The sequence below is a fragment of the Linepithema humile genome, chromosome 1 (genome assembly GCF_040581485.1).
Source record: "Linepithema humile isolate Giens D197 chromosome 1, Lhum_UNIL_v1.0, whole genome shotgun sequence".
Taxonomy (NCBI): domain Eukaryota; kingdom Metazoa; phylum Arthropoda; class Insecta; order Hymenoptera; family Formicidae; genus Linepithema; species Linepithema humile.
Window position 1 is genome coordinate 23,224,446 of NC_090128.1, and position 21,483 is coordinate 23,245,928.

Here is a 21,483-nt window from a genome sequence, read left to right on the forward strand (position 1 = left end):
ACTCTATTGTTCTTTTCTCATTTCGCCAAGTTGTTTGAAGCACCGACCAATATAGCTTACTTTTGTTTCCTCTCATTTCTATACTTTTCCCTTTTCGATTTTGCTACTCTTATTTCTCTTGTTTTTCGTTTTATACCACTGCTCTTACTTATAAACAGCGTTGCCGCATGTTATCTTGCCTTCGGGCGTAGGTATTTTGTACTTAAGCGAGTATCGTAAGAGCCCGTATCTTCCTCGCTAATAAACCAGCCTATTATCGCCTCGAGCGTTTGCCATCCCTTTATCGCTGTTCTTCTTTTCGCCGCCTTCTGCATTTGATATCGTTCGAACCCTGCCGAGCAGCCTGGCGAACGAGATCGACGTATAATTTGCGAACATTTGCGCTCGATTATATGGATCGATGTCGAATTTGTCAAGTGTCTTGGGCAACATTCTTCAATTATCATTAATTAACGAATTAAAAAATAGCAAGCATTAACATGTAGTCGCTAAATAGGAACCTTGTAGAGCTGGCATTTGATAGATTTTCCGCAGACTTGTTATTGGATAGGCGATGCATACGTTTGACAAATATAGTCGCACATATAGTAAATATGGCTTAGTGTATGGCGTAGTATATGACGTATATAGCTTTATGTACTACGGCATATAGTGATGCTAATGAACGAGGGGGTGTTACTAAATTCTCCCGTTGATCATCGCGTACAATAGAGACAGCTCAGACGGTTTCCACGCTCACCGTTGGATGGCGGCTCCATGGTCCTAAATTCCCCTCCCGAGATTGCGTCATTCTCTTAAGGTAGTCGCTAAAATTTGCCGGCCAGCGAATATCTCGATTTCTCTCTGTATTATTTTCTTTGTGGGACAGCATTACATATTATCATATGTATAGTTGCGTGTACGCTTCCCTCGAAAGAACCATAGAATCTTCTAGTACGAGCTTTTTCTAAATTGCAAGTGATTCTCCATCATCTTATTGCTTTCTTCTTTCACAATTTCTCTTCTCACCGTTTGAGCAGAAAAAGTGAAGTGACGATCACGAGAGAAGAAGATCCGAATAATTAATCGCATCGGAGTAGTCGACGATGCGATGAGGAGCAGCGTGGATGGCGGCGGCGACGGCGGTGGTGGCGGCGGCGACGGCGGCGGCGGGCGGGGTCCAGGTTTCTTTCCTTACTGCGCACTTTCTTACCCCTTCGCGTTTCAACCCCTCGACGACGCCGCGGCGACAGCAGTCAGTTCTCTTCGCGGTAAAGGCGGCGGCGCATGCCTTCCTGTTATCATGCGCGTGACCTCGCGCTTGCTCGATTAAGTGCTTATTAGCGACGCATTTGCGTGTATGCACATACGTACGTGACGATGCGCGTGGCCAACGTACTACGCACCGGAATATATAATGTACTATGCGTCGCATCAGCGTGCGGTTAACGTCCAGCCGACACGAGGCTGCTGCCGTGTCGCGGTCGTGGCCGCTTAGACGACGACGGGGACAGCGACCCCTCGCCGCGTACCTCGAGCGCGATATCCGATAGCACACTGCACGATGTAGGTATTAGATAAGATGACGTCTTGCGAACGCGCTCCTTTTTTTCTCCCTTCATCCCTCCTCCCTCTTCGTCCCGCTCTCTCACATACGTGGCCGCGCTAAATGTAAGTAAATCTTGCGGCGAGCGACGTTTTATATCGCGTGTCGCGATAAATATATGCTCGGGGATAAAGTTCGCTTTATAATAAAACCTCTTGCACGTCTGGATATAGACTTCCATAAGATTTAATCTGAAAGTAATCAAATAGTTTAACGAACGAACGAATAAACGAACGAATCGTTACTTGATATTGAATTAACAATAACAACAGCTTTATATTGACGCAAATAACGATGTTGCGCTCGTTTGTTCGCGGTGCGAAGTTATCGAATCGTAAAGTTCGCGATTGATTTCGGTTATCTGCCGAAAAAAATACCGTTTTCCACTGATACAGGTACGAAGCTATTGAATGTATCGCGGTTTGCGCGCGTCGAATCGGTCATTGTGACTACATTCGAACCGCTTCCGGCTGTCTTTCCCGAGTGGAGATTCCAGTTATCGTAGCTCACACGGCCCACATACTCGTCCATTGCGCGCACGTGTATGTCATTGGCTACAATGAGTTTCTCTGGAATTCTCCGCGTGCGTCAGAATAGATCAACGGAACCTTGAACGGTTTGCGGCTAGAATAGATGCGCGCATATCGCGGACGAAAACTCGGAAATTCATCGCATTGTCCGAGTTTCCCCGATGATGTGCTTCTAACCCAGGGATGCAGGCGCATTGAATAAGTGCAGCGTCGATATTCTGGGAAATACCGCTTTCTTCGGCCATCGTTCAAATGTGTTTTCCATATCGTTCAAATTCGGGACATGGTCGGAGCAACTATAAATATCCACTTATCTCAGCTCACGCACCAATACGATATCGAACGCTCGAATGTGATGTACGACTTTGTCGTGGAATAATATTTTGCTTCTCTGCACGCGTGCATCGTAATTCGTTTCTGCCACTCCAGCCCGTAGTAGCGCCGTACAGCGCCTCAGCTTAATCAGGCAACATTTCATGCGTTGGGCAATTCCAGCACGCTTGTTAAAGAATTATTTCGCATTCCGATCCACGTTCCGCATCTAGATCCGCTTTCTAACGGCTTTCCGCGAGGCAATTGGCAATGCAATGTCGCGGTTATGTGAAACATTACGCGACCTATTCCCTCCATTATTTATGCTGCACGCGAATTGACACTCGTGATCATTCCGCACGCGTTTCGATCATACGTCTTTGTAAGGGGGCCAATTTATCAACAATATAATATATCATTTAGAATATCGTCTCGATTATATGAGATCTGTGAAGCCAGCATTCGAGAAATGTGAATTTTTATTAAACTTACACCGAAGAAACCGATAATTCGGCTTTTTTACTTTCGGTCATTATCTGTCGCGGTTATTAATTGTTAACGACTTATACGAGCAGTAAAAATGAATAACGACGCGATTGTGCGGCCAAAAGTTATTCAACCCGACATATAAATTTGGTTCGCCTAACGTCATTTTACATCGTATAACGTAACATTATGACTGTACTGATTACACGTTGCCTCGAACTCGCAAGAGTTTTGGCATTGTTTCGCCGTTCTGCCGTTTTATGCACGTCAAAATGGCACACCGCCATACACGAAGGCTGGCGTATAAAGCACACGGAAGATCAGGGACGGTGGATCGATCGCGCGATTATATCGCAGGTTCGACGTAGCTCACGTCGGTCTACCTGGTCTATCGGGTAGGACACATGCGAAATTGTTCAGCATAAAACGTATTATTAGGCCGCGCGCGCGATGGTAGTTCTGTGTAAAGGGGGGTCTCGCGCGTCAGGCATGTGACAATGTTTTGGCTCGCATCGATCGTCCACCCCTTATACTGCGGCGTAGTATCATACACTTACTTACCACTACTTTCCTCTCCCACACGCACACAGTGCACCCACGCCCTGGTTCACTCAACTACCCTCGGACGACAGCGATTCTCAATCGTCGAGGCGTTAAGAGTAAACCATTTTATCGCACATTACGGCGTCTCGATACTCAAACGTGATGTAATTCGCTTTTGTTTGGCAACCGTGCCGCTGTTAAAACACCAAGTTGAAATTATCCCGCAATGTTGTTTCGTTTTAGCGCATTCTCTCGAATATGACGCTATTTTGACGTCGCTGAAAGCGTAACGTTGTACGTATATTTATTTGAAACGTAACATAACGCTGCGTGCGGCTTGTTTCACAGCGCTTTTAATAAACGTAAATAACAAATAAATATGCAAAATTCTTAATTAATGATGATACAGCGAAATGTGAAGACAAATCCAATAATTTGTTGCATACCTTCATATTTTTCAATATCGCGCAATTTCGCGTAATTTTCCTCTTGTAAAATTCATGGATTGCAGTGTAATTATCGTCGAGAGAATTCTCGATGCTGCAAACACGAAAAATATACGGTACGTTAATTATCGCATTTCAATATATCTGCAATGTTGTAGATATGAAAATTACGTCTATCGTACGTGCGGCGTCTATCGCGCTGTAATCTCGTATTTATAGCACTTTCAAGTCCTGTTATAAATATCACGGTAACGACGTGATCTCGTTTATCCCATGAATCAAATAAAACTGTCCTTAGTGAAAGAGTTCACGATCGCTCTTCGCGAAGATTTGCGCGAAGAATATTTTTAGTAGAATTTTTTGAAAGCATGAAAGATCTGCGTGGAACTCGAGCGAAAAATCGCTATACTTGCTTTTGGTGCACATGTACGCGCGTAATTTTTATTTGGACAGTGATAAAGATAGTGCATTTGTCGCTTCTCGAGAATAACTACGTCTCGTGGTTTTTATCATAAGAGCTAGGGCTCGTGTTTTCCAAAGCACATGCCCATTATTTTAAAATGATGCTTTAGAAAACATCATATGATTATTTATCTTGAGAAAAATATTTTCGATGCCATATTGATAACACGGTAACGGTGATAGCGCGGTAGCATCGCGACCTTCGCTCTGCGAGAAGAGAGAGCGTCAGGTTTCGAATCTGGTGCGATAACATTGGAATACAGTTGTTCTGTTTTTCGCAATCTTTCTTAGCAACGCAAAATTTAATCTTAATTTCATTGAGTTGCAACTAGAAATGTCACGAGATCAATTTAATTAGATTTAATTTAGTAAAATTAACAGCGATTGATAAAAGTTATTAATCCATTTGCTAGAATATTTTCAGAAATTTGCTTAGTTTGTACACGAAGTAAAAAATAATTGCGATATGAAACCATATGAGAAAATGTAAATTTTTTGTTTTACATCTCCGTGCGTTTGATTCACTGTTAAGCGAAGCCACGTGCAGTCATCGTGCCGTTGGATGACACAGCGTCGTGGTATGACGTACGCCAGAGACAACAACTCCGATTATATTAGATGACGATATCTTCAATAACGAATAAGAAGACTGTCGAGCGCGATGACGACAGCGATAAAAGCGGTAGAAATTCAAACGACGAAGAAACTGCCAGCAAGGCGATCTTTCTTATCACTTTTTTTTTTAATCATATGAAGAGTGGTAACGGAAGTAAACGAGAGCAAGTCAGCGCAAAGACGCGACTGTCTGAAAAATTCAAGATCTGCGAAAATAGAGAAAAGCAATTAGGAGCGATCTTCGCCGTGAAATCTGGCACAATGACTGCTCGTCAGTGGCACGATGGCAGTGGGCTGGCGACAATGGCGACGACAAGCCGGAATGCACGAATAAACAAGCAGAGACGAGACCGCAGCGCGAGTCTTGCGACCGTACTTAGGCCGGTATTCATAGTCCGTTCTTATATTTAAGATTGTCTTAAGCACGGACTTATATTCGCTCTCTTCGTCACACATAGATTGTGTCTGACGAAGAGAGCGAATATAAGTTCGTGCTTAAGACGATTTTGAATATAAGAACGGACTATGAATACCGCCCTTAAACATCGTAGGTTGAGGCGAGCGCGTATACCGTCCTCGTCTTCGATTGGCCCGAGATAGCGTGGTGAAGCCACGCCGGTACGAGGGAGAAATTCGCGAACCGTGTCGAGCGTATGCCACGGCGAGGAACGGTGCGCTTTGGCCATCTCCTCCCATTCAGTCTGCCACTTGGTCTCCGCCGAAGGAACGGAGAGAAACCAGTGAGACAAAGACGGAACGACGAGAACGAAAGCGTCGCTTAAACGAGGAAGAAAGATAAGCGAACTTAACGCGTTATGAGAGAGCGCGTCTTCAGAAGAGCACGAAGATACGCAAACTTATCTCTCGTCGTCCTTGACTACGTAGTTCCCGTCTTATTAGTTTGCGAGGAAGTCAATTTATCGAAATGATATCATTTATCGTAGATATTTGCGCGCTTATATTTGTAGATGATGATATCTGCGTTCCGCTCACTTTATATCTGTCATAAGCGACATTGTAATGTACTCCAGTGTAACTACATCCAATTAACCGCATATATATTTTCTCGGTGCATCGATCGATCGCGTCGAGTTGCAAGCTAGCACGCGGGTAAATTGCACCATATTACGACACGCTGAAAATCTACATGCAGCTTTGTACGTCTCAGATTTATCGTCGTATGGAATGTTTTTCGAGTGGTGTTCGTTACGTAATCGCGCTGTCGAAGCGAGAAGTCACCAAAATCACTAAAGCCACGAGGATTATATTATGACCGTGAAAAATTGTCGTTCGACAATTCGGACGAACAATGGGAATTCCGCGATATCTACGACTCGCATCGAGCGTTGCGCGTTCGCCGTCTTTTTCCGGCGTACATCGTTCAATCAACGCCAAACGAGAGGGCTGCGGAGTGACGGTTGGCAAGCGGCGAACTCGTGCGGTCGACGGACATCGTCGGCGGGTGTCGGCGAACCTGCAAATGCGACAGCACAAATACCGCCTGTAGTAAAACGGCGTAGTAGTCGTAGAAGGCGGCGCGACGCGACGCGTGGCGCTGTGAATGAAGCCGCTCCGCTCACCCGCTCCCTTCTCTGCCCTCGTCTACGACGATGTTGCCTCTCTTGCGCCCCACGCCATCGCTCTCTTGTTTCCCGCTGCTTCGCTCACCCGATGCGTTCATCTTCCTTGTTTCTCGCTCGGTCCACTGCGTTCGCACCCATTACACGGTGCGTAACACGCTACACGCCGACGATGTGTGTGCACATATGTACACGTGAGCACGTAGGCGTGCATTTATTTGCAGACGCGCGACGCCGCGTCGAAACGCGTGATCTTTACCCCCCCGTGTTTTGACGTGGAGGCTGATCACCGTATAAAAGGATTTTTCGCACTGTCCGCCTCCGGAATTTAGTTTGAGTATGTCGTGTTGCCAGAGTTCGATTTAGTCGGATTATTCCGCTTATCGTTTTGTGATTTACCAATCTGTTTTTCACACGCCACTCACACACAGACTGTGTATAATCTCACTTGATTTAATCTTATTAATTTAATCTTAATATATGAATAAATGTCATATTTAAATATTTTCTTAGACTTTATTTAATTCAATTTTTAAGTGTTTGTTTCTTAGAAAAAATAATTTTTTACTTGGTCGACAAAGTGTGTAATAAAAAAATGATCAGTTTCCAGACTTTTATTATAGTTGAATTGTATCGATGTTAAATATGTTACACGTTGTACATTGTTTTAATAAATTGAAAAAACGACATTCCAAATACATAACGTTTTAGGGTTCAGAGGGCAACATTTAAAGATTATTCTAACAAACATTAAACGCTGCCTTCGACGAGCTTATCGAATGATGAATGTTTCGATGGCATTTGAAACTGTAATATGACATTTTTGCGCTCAAGCATGAAATCATTGGTGTTACGGTGACGAGTGTGTTGCGCTGTAACATATTCTCAAGCTATATTTGCCTTCATTTACTGCAAATAAAACTATGAATAAAATGGCGTAGGTGGCGGACCTACGCACATTGCGTGACTATTTTCCGCGTGATTACATAGTAATATTTATGCAACATTGCAATTATGCAAATCGCAATGCGATGCGTTTAATACGTTATTATCGCTCTAATTTGGTTGATATTCCGCAATGTTCATGTTTACAATATTGTATAAAAAATAGTAGGATTATTGGTATAAGTTTTATTAAATAAAGACATGATATTTATCCGATAAACGTTGGAAGTTTTACAAAAATTAGAAAAATATAATTTGCTAACTGTAATCATTGTTTCTATTTAGAAAACTATATCCAGCAGCATTATCGTAAAACACATTAAGTCAAGTTTATCTCGAGAGGACCGCCCGAGATTAATCCTTTAACTTCAAACTTAATCTTTTACGTATATCAAGCGCTTAGGAATGTCAAACTGTCAACCACAATTCCTGAGTCATGGTGCAGGAATATTTAAATACATTGTGCGCACCTCAATTTGTCAAAATTTGATAGCTTTATTTATTAAGGCGTTATTTCGTGTGTATGATAAATTGTTTTTATCTCTTTTATAATGGATTTATGCGAAATAATGGTTAAAACTAATGATTAATGCACACTTTCAGAATGTTTTTAGAAGATAGCCGAGAACCGATCCATTTAACTAATTTTGGCATTGTAATTTTTCGAGATTTTGTTTACTTTTTAGTATTTTGAGAAAGTCATATGTTAGGACATTTTTTGGCCCTGATATGTGCTTATTTTGGGATTATTACTTTTCGGGACATTGTTTTATTTTTTTAATTTCAGTCTTATGGCTTTTCGTGCATTGTCCGAGGATTATAAACCCCTTTTTGGGATTTTGCATATCTGCCTATTAAAGTGTGGCTGAAAAATTCCGTGTTGCGTAAAGTAACGTTTTAATTTTAGGTAACACATTATGTAAAAATTTTCAGAGAGGTAAAAAATCCATTAGTGTTTTTAATGCTGATATAAAAATTAGTAGGAAAGTAAAGTTGTAAGATCCGCATAAAATAATGAATATTAATAATGTTAATATTGTATTTAATTATAATTTAATATCTATACGTTTATTTCTTTACATTGACTTTCTTTTATATATTGGGTGCAAAGTATAATGTAACTTTCGAGAAGAAAGGGGCTGCTGCAAATCATATTCAATTCTAAGAATTCAACGAATTCTTAGAAAATGCTAGCAATTTATTGTCGTCCGCAGCTTGTAAGGTCACGATCGTAGGAGTACAATCGAATCTCTCGATCTCACGTGCCGCAACGTACACGTCTCGTTAGTGACAGCGTGACCCTCTTTATAAGCAATAAATCAATTACCGTTTATTACTAAGAGAAATCTACGCTTAATCAAATCATGTTATTTAACCCGGGAGTCACGATAAGACGGTTGTACGATCAGACGGGACGCTCCAAATTTTTTTATTTTGCAGCCACTTAACCGCTCCGTGGGATCGCGCAGTCAATCTTATTCCCGCCGATACGATGAATTATGATTTCTGGCATATTTCAATGTTACATTCATTGAGATTGAGATATTCGTTATTATTTTACAGCATTATGATTGAATAATTTCATCAGTCAGATACGTAGATAAGATAAAAGACACGGGAGATAATGAGGATATATAAATGAAAGTGTTAGCACGTGTATGTCAATTCATTTTATATTGCATTGTTGTAATTCCCCTTATAACTGCCATTTATTTTCGAGAGGTCGTTATCAAACGGCACAGCAATCTTTGTGCTCTTTCCCTGTCGCATCCGGTTTTGCCGTCTATGCATGTACACTTAGCTTTCCGCATAATGAAAAGAGCAGCGTTTGCCTTGCCAGACGTCGGCATTGCAAACGATGCGAATATTGCCTTTAGACACACAACTGGTTGGCTGTATGGCTCTTAGCGGGTTTACCTTTCGGTGAAGGGTTTCTCTAGCAACAAGGGACGTAAAATATATCTGGACATATACTGCAAATGGCTTTGTGCACGATAGATTTTATATGCATTAACGACGACACTGTCGGTTGCTACGGCGAGCGTTGATTTCGAGGTTCCCCTCCCTGCTTGATAATTGCCACACGTGTTACAAATATTTTCTGGAGATATTGTTACGAAACGTCATGACTTGCACCTCCGATAAGAGTTATAAGAACGTATAGAATATGGAATTTGCATAAAAGCGAATAGTGCGCCCGCAAATGTTATTTTGTAATTAATATATTTTTAAGATACGTCATCATTTTGAAATCATTAGAAAATTATTTTAAATACAATCGCTGAGGTGTATACGTGATTTGTTGAGTATAATTTATCATTAGGAATAATAGCAACGTGATCCGCGTAAACCGAAGAGAACTCTGAGCAAACAAGTTTGATTAAACCCTGCGGAACCCTCGGGCTAAATATCGACGAAACGTGTTTCGCGCAAAGCGTTATCGCCGGCGGATCGCCCATCCGGCGAGCTGACGTACGAGTTATTGAACGTATTTATACAGTTTTCGTTGAAAATATCGTTTGATTGTTCTTTTCTTTTTCGCGTGTTAATGAAGCGAGAGTGATTTCGCACAGAACACGTGTACGATTTAAAATAAATTTCTATATACAGTCCAGTCTAAATGTTAAAATAAATATTGAATTTTTATTGCTAAAACAGTAGAGTCGACGCGCTCTTATCTAGTCTAAATGTTAAAACAAATATTGAGTTTGCATTCCTAAAACAATAGAGTCGATGCATTCTACAGCAGCATTCATGTAAGACCAAAAAAAGCATTTCTACACAGAGAAAATTGTATAAAAAATTAGTATGTAGTAGGTATTAGTAGGTACGGTAGTAGCCGCGGACCAGTATTTAAGCTTATAATTTCTCTTATGGTCCGCGGCTACTGCCGTATCATAGTAATTTTTTATATAAAATTTTCTCCGTGTATGCGCCTGGCTATCTCTGAGCTAAAGTACTATCGTGTTAAAAACAATATTATTACGTACATTCGTGTAAGTTAACGTACTGACGATAAGACAAAGCCAAGTTGAATATCCTTAAAGTAACATCGCTGAATGTTATTTCAGTACGTTTGCAATCATCTTCGTGTCAGCGCTTAATGATATAATTAGCAGCAATCACACGACGCTCGTGTGTGTGTGTATATATATATATTGGATCGTTTCATAAGTCCTGTCGTTATTTCATTATCGATTTTCAGTAAAGTATTGTTCTCTACCCGTCAAAACCACGTTGTTTTTTACTTGTTTATTTTGTTTATTAGTATTTAATCTTTAATTGGTGCAAATTTCAAGAAGATTGACACAGTGGTTACAGAATGGCAACCGAAAGCCCAAATTAAGCACATTTGCGACATTGTATGCTTTATGAATTTCGTAAAAAAAAACATAAAGCAACAGTGGCAACTAAAAACATTAATTTGATTTATCCGTAAAGTCTAGATGTAAGGACATGCCAAAGATGGTTCTCGAGGTTTCGGGAAAGAAATTTTGATGATGTCAAAAATGGCATCGAAGACTATTTTAATTCTAAATCACAGAGTTTTTATAAGTTATAGAAAAGTTAGCTTCTCTAAATGGGAAGGCGTGATAGAAAACGAGGGAGAACACTCAAAAAAATATTTCGCTGATGTAGTTAGATTTCTAGATATCGCAACAAGAATGTATCGCTATTTTTCGTATCTGTGAAAACATTGTTTGTCACATATAGAATTTATAGCAGTAATGTTATAGCAATAGCTTCTGAAAAATTTAGGTACCATTGCTAAATGTTATTCATTGCATGATCTAACACGTGATTGATCTTATATAGATAGGCGCTTTAGAGAAACTTTCTTTTTAAAGTTCACAAACAATACAGATATATATTCTGTTTCTGTCATCTAAACTGATTAAGTAATTACATATGCAATATTACAACAGTTGCTAATCATTTATCTGTTTTAGTTAATTTTTTACACCTAGAAAATTTTAGCTATTATTGCAAGATTATTTTTTTGAGTGAATACATTGATGATTGAACTCATAATGCTTTTCTGTAATTATGTCAAGTTTTTGATTAAAAAAAAAACCGACAAAACTCATGAAATAATCTAATATATACAATTATAATAATAATTATATTTATTATAATATAATTATATATTATTTATATAATTATAATATTATATAATTATACATATATGTACGTATATAGATTTTTTGTATTTTTCGTGCACGACGGTGTGTGTTGGTTGAAAGAACGCATATGGTCGCCAATTTATCTTTCATGACTATTGTTTTTGTATAATGACCGTAATGAACGTGACACGCTCTTGGCGCCAGTGATCGCCATGCGTTGCGAATAATGACCATAACTACTGCTTATTGATGGCTAGATAAGCGTCGTTGTGAAAGTTATACCATTATAATTTCCACGGTACGGCCATCCTCGAGGTTTATCGCGTGTATTTTTCCGCTGTGTATTCCGCAGCGCTTGTGTTATCTTATAACGAGGATGAAAATTAATTTGCCTACAAAGTATCTCATTTTCTTCAATTAATTGCAAGTGGATTTACGGCTTCTTTTTTTAAATGAAAAGTTGATATCGAGCGACTCATTAATGTCGAGGGAGCAGCATATCTAATCTCGCGATTATATCGAGAGCGTATAAGAGACGCGGAGGATATGTAACATTGCGCTTTTTCTTGTTTCAGGACGACAAACTGTCTGGATATCGCCGAGGAAGCAGGATTATTGTTACGGACAGTGTGCACTAATCGGCGCCGAGATTTCCGAATCCGAGATAGCGAATGTCGAACCGGCACATGTCTCGTATATTCCATGGAATTGCTTAGTGCGGTGACTCGCCGACGGTGCCGATTTTCGAGCACGGTCGGCTGATATCTTCGTGCGTGCGCGCACGCGTGTACTCTCAGTCTCGTGGCACGCCCACGAGATTTCTCGTGGTTCGCATGTGGTAAACGAGGGGGTCAACGAAGTCGACAACGACAAACACGCCTCGAACAACGTCGAGGAATGATGTGCGGCGTCTTTGAGCGGCCGTTGCCGAGTCCGTCGCCGCATTGACGCTCGAGCTCTCCGTTCGGACGAACAGGACGGCATCGACGTCGAGAAGGCACAAGCGAAACGCCGACGTTCTCCCCCCAAATTCGTGATAAGCGCAGCGTCCCTTTTCCATCGCGAGAGAAATTTTCGTTCTTCCGAGAACGGGGCGACAATGAAGTCTTCTCCGGTCGCGTGTCACGCGCGTAGATTCTGCGGTGATGCGGCGTTCGATGAGGACGGGTCGAGCAGTGCTGCATTTTCTTCGGAGACTCGCTCCACCGCTTACTATTGCCACTGTCTGTCATCATCGGATCACGACGCGGCGTTCGAGGACGCCGACGGCGCGTCGCACCTGCCGACACCGACGTCGACGATGGCGTGCGATCTCTGCGAGCGTCTTCGCGGTCGAACGGATGGACATTTCGATCTAGTGGACGCGATACGGACAGAGGACAGCCGCATGGCCGACTGGCCATCGAGACGAAGACGCGACGAAAATAACTCGTTGACAAGTGATTCGAAAGCAAGTGGTGAAAAGCGCGATAGAACTTCGAGGTGCGATAGAATCCCACTCGATGAATCGTCCGCGAGATGTGCTTCGAACGTCGTGCGGTGGAAGCTCGCGAGCAGGCTCCAAGCCAAATCGACGGAGTGGCGAAGACTCATGTGGATTGTTTTCCTGTTAGCCATGGTATCAATGGTGATCCATCCCGGTCTCGCAGCAGCGCAGAAAAACATAAGCACCGTCAAATCTTTTAACACAGACGGAGGTAAGTGCGGCTTTTTTTCTATGTATCTAAACGAACATCGTTATTATCGATTCACATTTCTTTTTAAAATTCTATAAACTAATTTTAAATTATTGTACACAAGTAATTGGCGCGAATTACTTTTGACGCGAAGAGAAAATGTATAAGTTTATAACGTGAAGCAACAGCTTACTACGGTGTTGGTCGAACTTTTATGTCCGCATAAAGCTTCGAAAATCTTGAAAAGAGTGATGTAGCACGCGAAGGCACACATTGTCAAAGCATGTATAATATACAAAGAGAAATAAAGTCGACGAAACTTCTCCGCTCGGAACTTCGCCATTGTGATGCGCATATTTACTTCATAAAGAATCAGGCTTTTGTTGTTCCCTTTTTCTCCGATTCTGATGACCGATGACCGATGACTAGGTGACACAGTCTGTTAGTTCTGTGAAATGTGTTTGAACCGTTTCTATTTCACTCGCTTCTTCACTCGCTATTAAACATCAATTTACATACCTTGATTTTATGCACATAGCAGATATGAATGACACAATTTCTGTTCGAATGTTGAAAAGATGCCGAGAGATTACATTCACTGATACACAAGCCGCGGCGATGTCGTAACACTTCGCGTACAGAAAGAAAGCAATTCCGACGCGATAATATTGACTTTCCGTGTCACACTCATTACAAAGTGACAAATTAACGACGCGGGCGCGTAGCGCGTACACGTAATACGCGAGAAAGGAATCGCTTGCAAATAATCCGTAAAAATATACGTTTACAACATACACGCTCACAACACGTTGGTGCAACAGTTTTCCCGCGTTACTCGCACGGCGTTTTATATGGTTGCCAATTAGCTGCAAAATCTAAGTAAAGAAATTTCTATGCATACGATTGCGTTTAAATGTGAACAACTGTCCTTTCGAGGAAAATCATAATTTGATAGCAATGAAAATTATCCGAGACGTGACAGCACGGATACACAATATTCCAATTACTGAAATTTCGCGGCGGACTATGTCGGATCGATAAAACGGTTATCAACCCATCGTCTAGACGGTACTAGCAGTCGTAAATTCCTTGCGAATATTTCAGCTCCCTTTTCGCTATGCTCGGTTACATGTTAACTTGTTCGAGTACTTTCAATATTTACTTATCATTTGCACCGACAATTGTTTAGCGTGGAATTATACATCTTCCATGTTTATCGAAGTGTGCTGTTCAAACGGCAGATTAAATTAACATTTACATAATCCGATATCTTGTACAATATATGAAGTAGAATGATCAACGACATCGTGCGCTAATGGCGATTTTTTGTTGAGATTAGCGTAACATTCGTTACCTCGAAATGAGAAACGCCGCAGAACGGCGAGAGAAGATCGGACCGCGGCCGAGCACGTTTTAGAGTGCACCCAAGAGATTATCGCGACTGGTTTTATATTCCGTCCTCCTCAGACTCTACCGTTGATTCCTGGAAGTCTGAGTCGCCTACGCGCAAGCCTGCTTTATAATATAAAGCGGCGGCAGCGGTGGTCTCGACGGCTAAGGTGCATGTCCTCGTAATAGTGGTTTGACATGTGTGCGATTCGCTGAAATTGCGATTATTGATTTCTCAATTGCTATCTTTGCAGTCTGTGAAATGATGTAGAAATTTTTTCTATCACATTTAATTATATTATCGATTGTTCAAAGATCTAATAATATAAAACTTGCACAGAATATATAATATAATCAATTTTTATTTTTATTTTAATTAATCTAGATGAAATACAAATAGAATTTCTTTACTGAATAAGATATTTTAGATATTTTCCTAAATGAATCATTCGTGACAGTAAACTCTTTGTAAAAAAAAAGTATAAACTCGTGATTAAATAATTATATATAAACGTAATGAACGTAAGAATACAGATGAATATGCATATGTACGTAAACTCCGGTTTACTATTTAGTAGAAAGCATATAACAGGTTTCAAAAACCGATGTGGAATGTCCATGGAATGGAATGTTATCTAAAATGACGCTCAAGATAAGTTTACGACAGCTATTGTAACCAGCGATAGACCCATTGTCTTATTTTTGATTACAATAATGCCTATCGATCTCAGCAAATACAGTTGAGTGTAGAATGATAAATACCAATTGACTCTTCTATTTCAAAATCTTCTCGTAACCCAGTCTTGACTCGATAATTTAATGATACATTAACGATACATTAACTCAATACATTAACGTCAAGCTCGCACATAATTGATAAAGTGAAAGAAATAGATGCTTATTTACCTCCGCTGATGACGATAGAAAAAAATCTGACCGAGCGAGTGATTTCAAATAATATCGTGCAAAGTTTTTCTAAAAGCGTTTCATCATCGTCAAATATTCTCGAGATGTGTGCAATGACGCAAATGCCGGACGGCGGATCACGTATATCTAGAGAGTGAAATATACGTAGACATAAAGGTGTGTCAAATTATCCCACCGGTATTTCGTCCGTAAAAATGGTGTCACGCGCTCATTAACCCCGCTAGGAATGTTCCTTAATTCGTACCAATATATTTTGTGGAGTTTCTAATGTTAGGCGTTTTCCCCAAACACGTGTGTTCCGAGAAACTTTATGAATGAACTTTAGTCGCGTTTCACCTGAACACAGTTGCAGTCTTGAAATTCCCATCTGGTATGGCCGCCCGAGGAAAATGCTTTTACTCCATTGTGCTTTTAATTAACACGTAAAATTCATTTTGAACAGCCGACGTGAAAAAAGTCGACGACGCGTTTACTGCGACAAAAGGTCTCTCAGACAATTTACCGTTTTTTACGATTTTCGTTGTGTGTGTGAATGGTTCTTTTTAGACAAAATATTGATTATTTTTTTTATTTATCTGACATCTAACAAATACAAAAGATAAAAAAATATGGCATTTGGTATTGCAATCAGTATTTTGAATTATTCATTTATTTTCTGTATAATTTAGAGTTGTAAAGTTTCCAGTTCTGAGATCGTTTAAGAGTTGCTATTATTCGATATCTTGTTGTAACACGCTATATATGCTGAGAATAAGTATCGAAATAGCACCACTTGAAATTGCTCGTGACCGACGGTTTTGATAAATGATCGCAATTAATATAGCTGATATAAAAGTATATTTCCGGTTAATAATTAAAAGCATTAATTATTAACCATGAATGCTATGAACAATTTACAAAGGTATTGTTCTATTGAATTGTCTGTAATGAACGAACTGTCTATTGTTAATTTTCCTCACAAAGATGAACAATATGATTTTTTTATGAAAAGAATTGCAAATGCCTTTATATGAATTCAAATTGGAGCAGGTAGAAATATAAATGTGCAGCTGAGGCAGGTAGAAAATTAAATCGGCCTGTCAAGAGAGCTTTGTTGGCGAAAGGATCATCCGGTGGGTAGTTCGAAAAATTCCGTTCTGGAGATTTGAAATTAGAAAAAGAATCTCGAAGACGTCCCAAATCCATCTTAAATCAGGGGATTTGTCATAGTGAGACTAATCCACAAAATTTCAGGTTTTGCAGCGGACTTAAAAGTTTCCATTTTTCGACACTTGGCCGCAAAAGGAGAGGCAAAATCAATCAAGTTGACACACGAATTAACGGAGGCAGAAAATGACAGTTTTATGATACAATTTAATAAATCGTCGCTGCGAGATTGCTCGAGTTAACTAGAAAATTTGATGAAAATTTTATGCGGCAAAAAATTCAACTTCTCATCTAAACATGGAAAGAACCGTCGTGCATCGTTTGCTCAATTTTCTCTCGGTTGCTTTTGGCAAAGAGACGATCTAATTCGATGGGGCGCTCTCTCAAGTAGGCAAAAGATTCATGGAGAATGGGGAGCAGGCAAAAACGACCGAGCAGAGAATAGAGAAAACGAAGAGAAAACCGAGAGAAAATGGGATATGTGGAGAGGGGAGGGAAGAAGGCAAATCCCGTTGGGACTGGGCGCGCATACTCCGCCACAAAAAGACGGCCTACTTCGTCGTGAGAACAACAGAGCCGATGGCATTCTTGCGACGCGATGCACGAAATGCCTCTCTCGAGGTCGCCCCTTGCGCCGCGTTATCTCCCTGCTCTCTTCTCCCGCCGGTCTCATCACCGAATTGAGTCGAGGACGCCGTGCAGTTTCCGCGCCGTCTGCTCGATATCGTTAACCGCCTTTAACGCCAGGCAGAAACTGGGCAGAGATTCAGAATAGAGAGTGTAGAAAGGCAAATTGCCGTTATATTCTACTACCATTTTTACGTTTTTTACTAGCTTTTGTTGAAATAAAATAGGCAAATAACTGCAATTTGTCTCTCCATTTTTTATTTTTTTTGCTTTTTTATTCCACATATTTCTCTCACGTGCAACAATTTCGAAAGCGCGACGTAAGGAAGAGGAGCGTAAAAAACGCGCGAACCGGTTCGCTCGTTTTTATTCAAAATCGGACGTTGCCTGTTTGAGGCTAATTAAGGTTTAACGATGTAGAAACAGATGCATTCGTTTTCTTTCTATTATTAATAAATTGCAGTGGGAACGCGGGAATAAAAAGGACCAACTAGATTTGCATTTACGACGTCTTTGCTATAAATATACGCGCATCTGTGCGTTCTTAATACGATGCGAAGAATATATTTATATCGCAACTTCGCATTTTGAAATTTATTTACTTTTAAAAATAGATTCGTAGCAATCATAGACGTAAAGTTATACCGCGACGGCTAAACGGTTATTTAAATTGCTTTGCTTGGAATTTTGCATCTCGTGGCGTTCTAGACTCGTGTCTAGCTGAGCTAATGGGAAATGCGTTACCGGCGACACGGAGGAAGAAGACCGTACGTGAAAGAGAGATGCGAATAGGGTGAAAAGGTCCGGGGAAAGGTCCGGAATCGCGAAGGGATGGAGAAGGTTGATGTAATTAAGGCATGCCAGCTTGAATATTAAGCGGCGTAGCTCTTTACGACGAACTGAGACGGAAGTCGTCCGATGACATAATGACATCCGTTCGTTCCGAAAGAGTGATGGATAAATGCTTTGAATAAATAGATTGACGTTTTTCTTGACGGGAAAATATTATGATGAAAATTTTCTTGTAAGGAACAAGTGAAGCAGACTCTATATTGTTAGCTGCGAGACAATATGGTGCATATTTAATCAGTTTATAGTGCACCGCATGATGGACCAAACGAGTTAACTCTCTTCGGTCGTATCGACATAGTTTATAACTTGTGCAGCTTAGCCGCGGAATTTCGTAACTTGTAAACTGTAGGGCGATACTTGAAGATTATCATTAGGACGTTGCGCTCTCGTCTGATCTCAGATGAGACCGAAATACCGCGGTTCGCAGAAATTTCAATCGCGTCTCTGCAAAGGCGAGAATGTGCGTCGCGACGGTTGATCAGGGGAAAAAAAGAAAGTACGACGGTCTAGACGATGATTTCCGGTGTATGAAAGATGCGGGGAAGATTTCGATGGCCTTCAGCTTGCGCGTTGCACCTGGCGCCACATATATCGCATGTACGTCGCGTGTGAACACTTACACGATAGAAACGCGCGCCGTGCGTTGATATGTTAACGATACATTTTCACAGCTAACCGCATCGCATGCGCAGACAGTGACGAGCGTAATAAGTTTTACAGGTATAATAAGTTTTACGAGCTTAACAAGTTTATCGTCGTTGCCGCGTCGTCATCGAGGCTCTCGTTCAGGCCGGGGAAAGTGCAAAACGTCGTTATTTTTAGAGCATCGAGCTATCCAGCCAGTATAAGCACATTTCGCACGGAAGACGGCCACGATTCGTTGTGCTTGGTCGCACAATCACATCACACGATGCACGACACGACACGAGTTCTGTGGCGCCAAGCCAATGGCTTCCGGCTTTTGTTGAAATTTAACGAGCCACAAGCACGAGAAACTGATGAGCGTTTACGCAGGTTATTTGCTTATTTATAGCGCCGTGCTGTGCGATATATTTTTAGTCTTATAATTTTTATTGCTGACATTGATTAAAAATGTATAAAAATTGTGAAAATTATGGTTGATTAAAAGAGCATTGGCGGACTAAATACATACACACACGCACACACAATTACATCGTTATTAAATACAATTGATCGTACTATCGTACAGAGTTTCTCTCCATGAATATCTATAATGACGGATAATTTCATCAATTTAGAATCAACTTTTCCTTAGTGAAAATGTCAGGGGAGTTCATCCTTTATTGCAAATTAAGATTCTATTAAGCTTCGCGTGAAATTAACTATGGAATTTAACTTTATTATTCATTTTCGCTGTCCGAAGCTTAATTCGCAATAAAAGTTTTTCTTTCCCGATCGCTTGTAATTCAAAAATTATTACCTCTGTGAAGTTGGCCCCCCATTTTTCAAAATAAAAAAAAATGATTAGAGTTCTGGATGCCCCCCGAGGAGTTCTAGAGTTCTCAGACCATTTTAGAAAGAGTTCTGCCATTTAAAGTAAAGAAAACACCATTTGAAAAATGGGGGGGCTAACTTCACGGCGCCCCCCATTATGTAAAAAATCCAAATTTTTTAATAGTTCTGAGTAGATTTCAAATAGTTCTATAGTTCTAGATAAGATTCAAAAATAGTTCTGCTCGAAATACTACGTAAATTAAATTTGAAATTCTCGACTTAGAAAACGAAAAATAGCGAGAACTCGTTCAATTTTGATTTTAGCGTTTCGAGCCTTAAGGATAATCGTTAGAACTCGTGAGGGGCTATACAGAACTCTCAACAGAACTGCCGGTTACCGAGAAAAAAATTTTTTTCCTGTAGGACTTAAAAATTTTTCGAATCCGAACCTTCAACCATCGAGAACTTTTTTATTTCGCCTCTGAGCGCTTCGAGTGTTAATAATTATTGTTACAACTCTTCGGGGGGCGTCCAGAACTCTTATCAGAACTGCCGGTTACCAAGAAAAAATTTTTTTTCTGTAAGACTTAGAAATTTTTTGAATCCGAAACTTCAACCATTGAGAACTTTTTTATTTCACCTCTGAGCGTTACGAGTGTTCATAATTATCGTTAGAACTCTTCGGGGGGCGTCCAGAACTCTCATCAGAACTGCCGGTTACCAAGAAAAAATTTTTTTTCTTGTAAGACTTAGAAATTTTTTGAATCCGAAACTTCAACCATCGAGAACTTTTTTATTTCGCCTCTGAGCGTTACGAGTGTTGATAATTATCGTTAGAACTCTTCGGGGGGCGTCCAGAACTCTCAAAAGAACTGCCGGTTACCGTGAAATAGTTTTTTATTCATGTTTAAAAAATTACTTTGGATTAATGCTTTACATAAATAACCACATGCGGACATATTTCTTCGTTTGCATTTGCCACAGATCGTTTTGACGCCATATCATCATATTTGAACCAATTATTTCCGGTATATGTAAATGCGATGTAATGTCCATTATTAGAACTGCCGTATTGAGTATATGAAATGACTCCTGCTAAACTGTAGCGATTGTCATCAATAGCAACAAGTTTTGTTATATTGTGCAAAGGATACTCATGTTTAGCATCAATATTTTGGGCCTGTCTGTAGTTGGTATCACTGTAAATGCTTGTATCAATAATCAAATGAGATCCGTATAAAATGGTACGGCTAATGCGCTTTTTGCAATTATTGCACGTTGCATCTTTTCGTGCAATTATGTCGTCATTGATTGCTGAAAAATTTTTTCTTGGTAACCGGCAGTTCTGATAAGAGTTCTGGACGCCCCCCGAAGAGTTCTAACGATAATTATTAACATTCCTAACGCTCAGAGGCGAAATAAAAAAGTTCTCAATGGTTGAAGTTTCGGATTCGAAAAATTTCTAAGCCTTACAGAAAAAAAAATTTTTTCTCGGTAACCGGCAGTTCTGATAAGAGTTCTGGACGCCCCCTGAAGAGTTCTAACGATAATTGTTAACACTCGTAACGCTTAGAGGCGAAATAAAAAAGTTCTCAATGGTTGAAGTTTCGGATTCGAAAAATTTCTCTTATAAAAAAAAAAATTTTTTCTTGGTAACCGGCAGTTCTGATGAGAGTTCTGGACGCCCCCCGAAGAGTTCTAACGATAATTATTAACACTCGTAACGCTCAGAGGTGAAATAAAAAAGTTCTCGATGGTTGAAGTTTCGGATTCAAAAAATTTC

The 21,483-nt window shown here is 40.3% G+C and overlaps 1 protein-coding gene across 7 annotated transcripts in view; it reads left to right on the plus strand.

Moving 5' to 3' along the window:
• The window catches only part of LOC105675837 (insulin-like receptor), a 53,765-nt gene that overhangs the window by 5,105 nt on the left and 27,177 nt on the right, over positions 1-21,483 (plus strand). For 6 of the 7 annotated variants that reach the window (XR_001101314.2, XR_010889732.1, XR_001101315.2 and 3 more), the window contains exon 2: positions 12,204-13,325. The exons of the other annotated variant lie outside the window; for it this stretch is intronic. Coding sequence is in view for 3 of the 6 variants with exons in the window: in XM_012373272.2 (XP_012228695.2) it covers positions 12,728-13,325 (598 nt within the window). In the remaining 3 variants the exon portion in view is untranslated. The remainder of the gene's footprint in view (positions 1-12,203; positions 13,326-21,483) is intronic. 7 annotated transcript variants of the gene reach the window in all.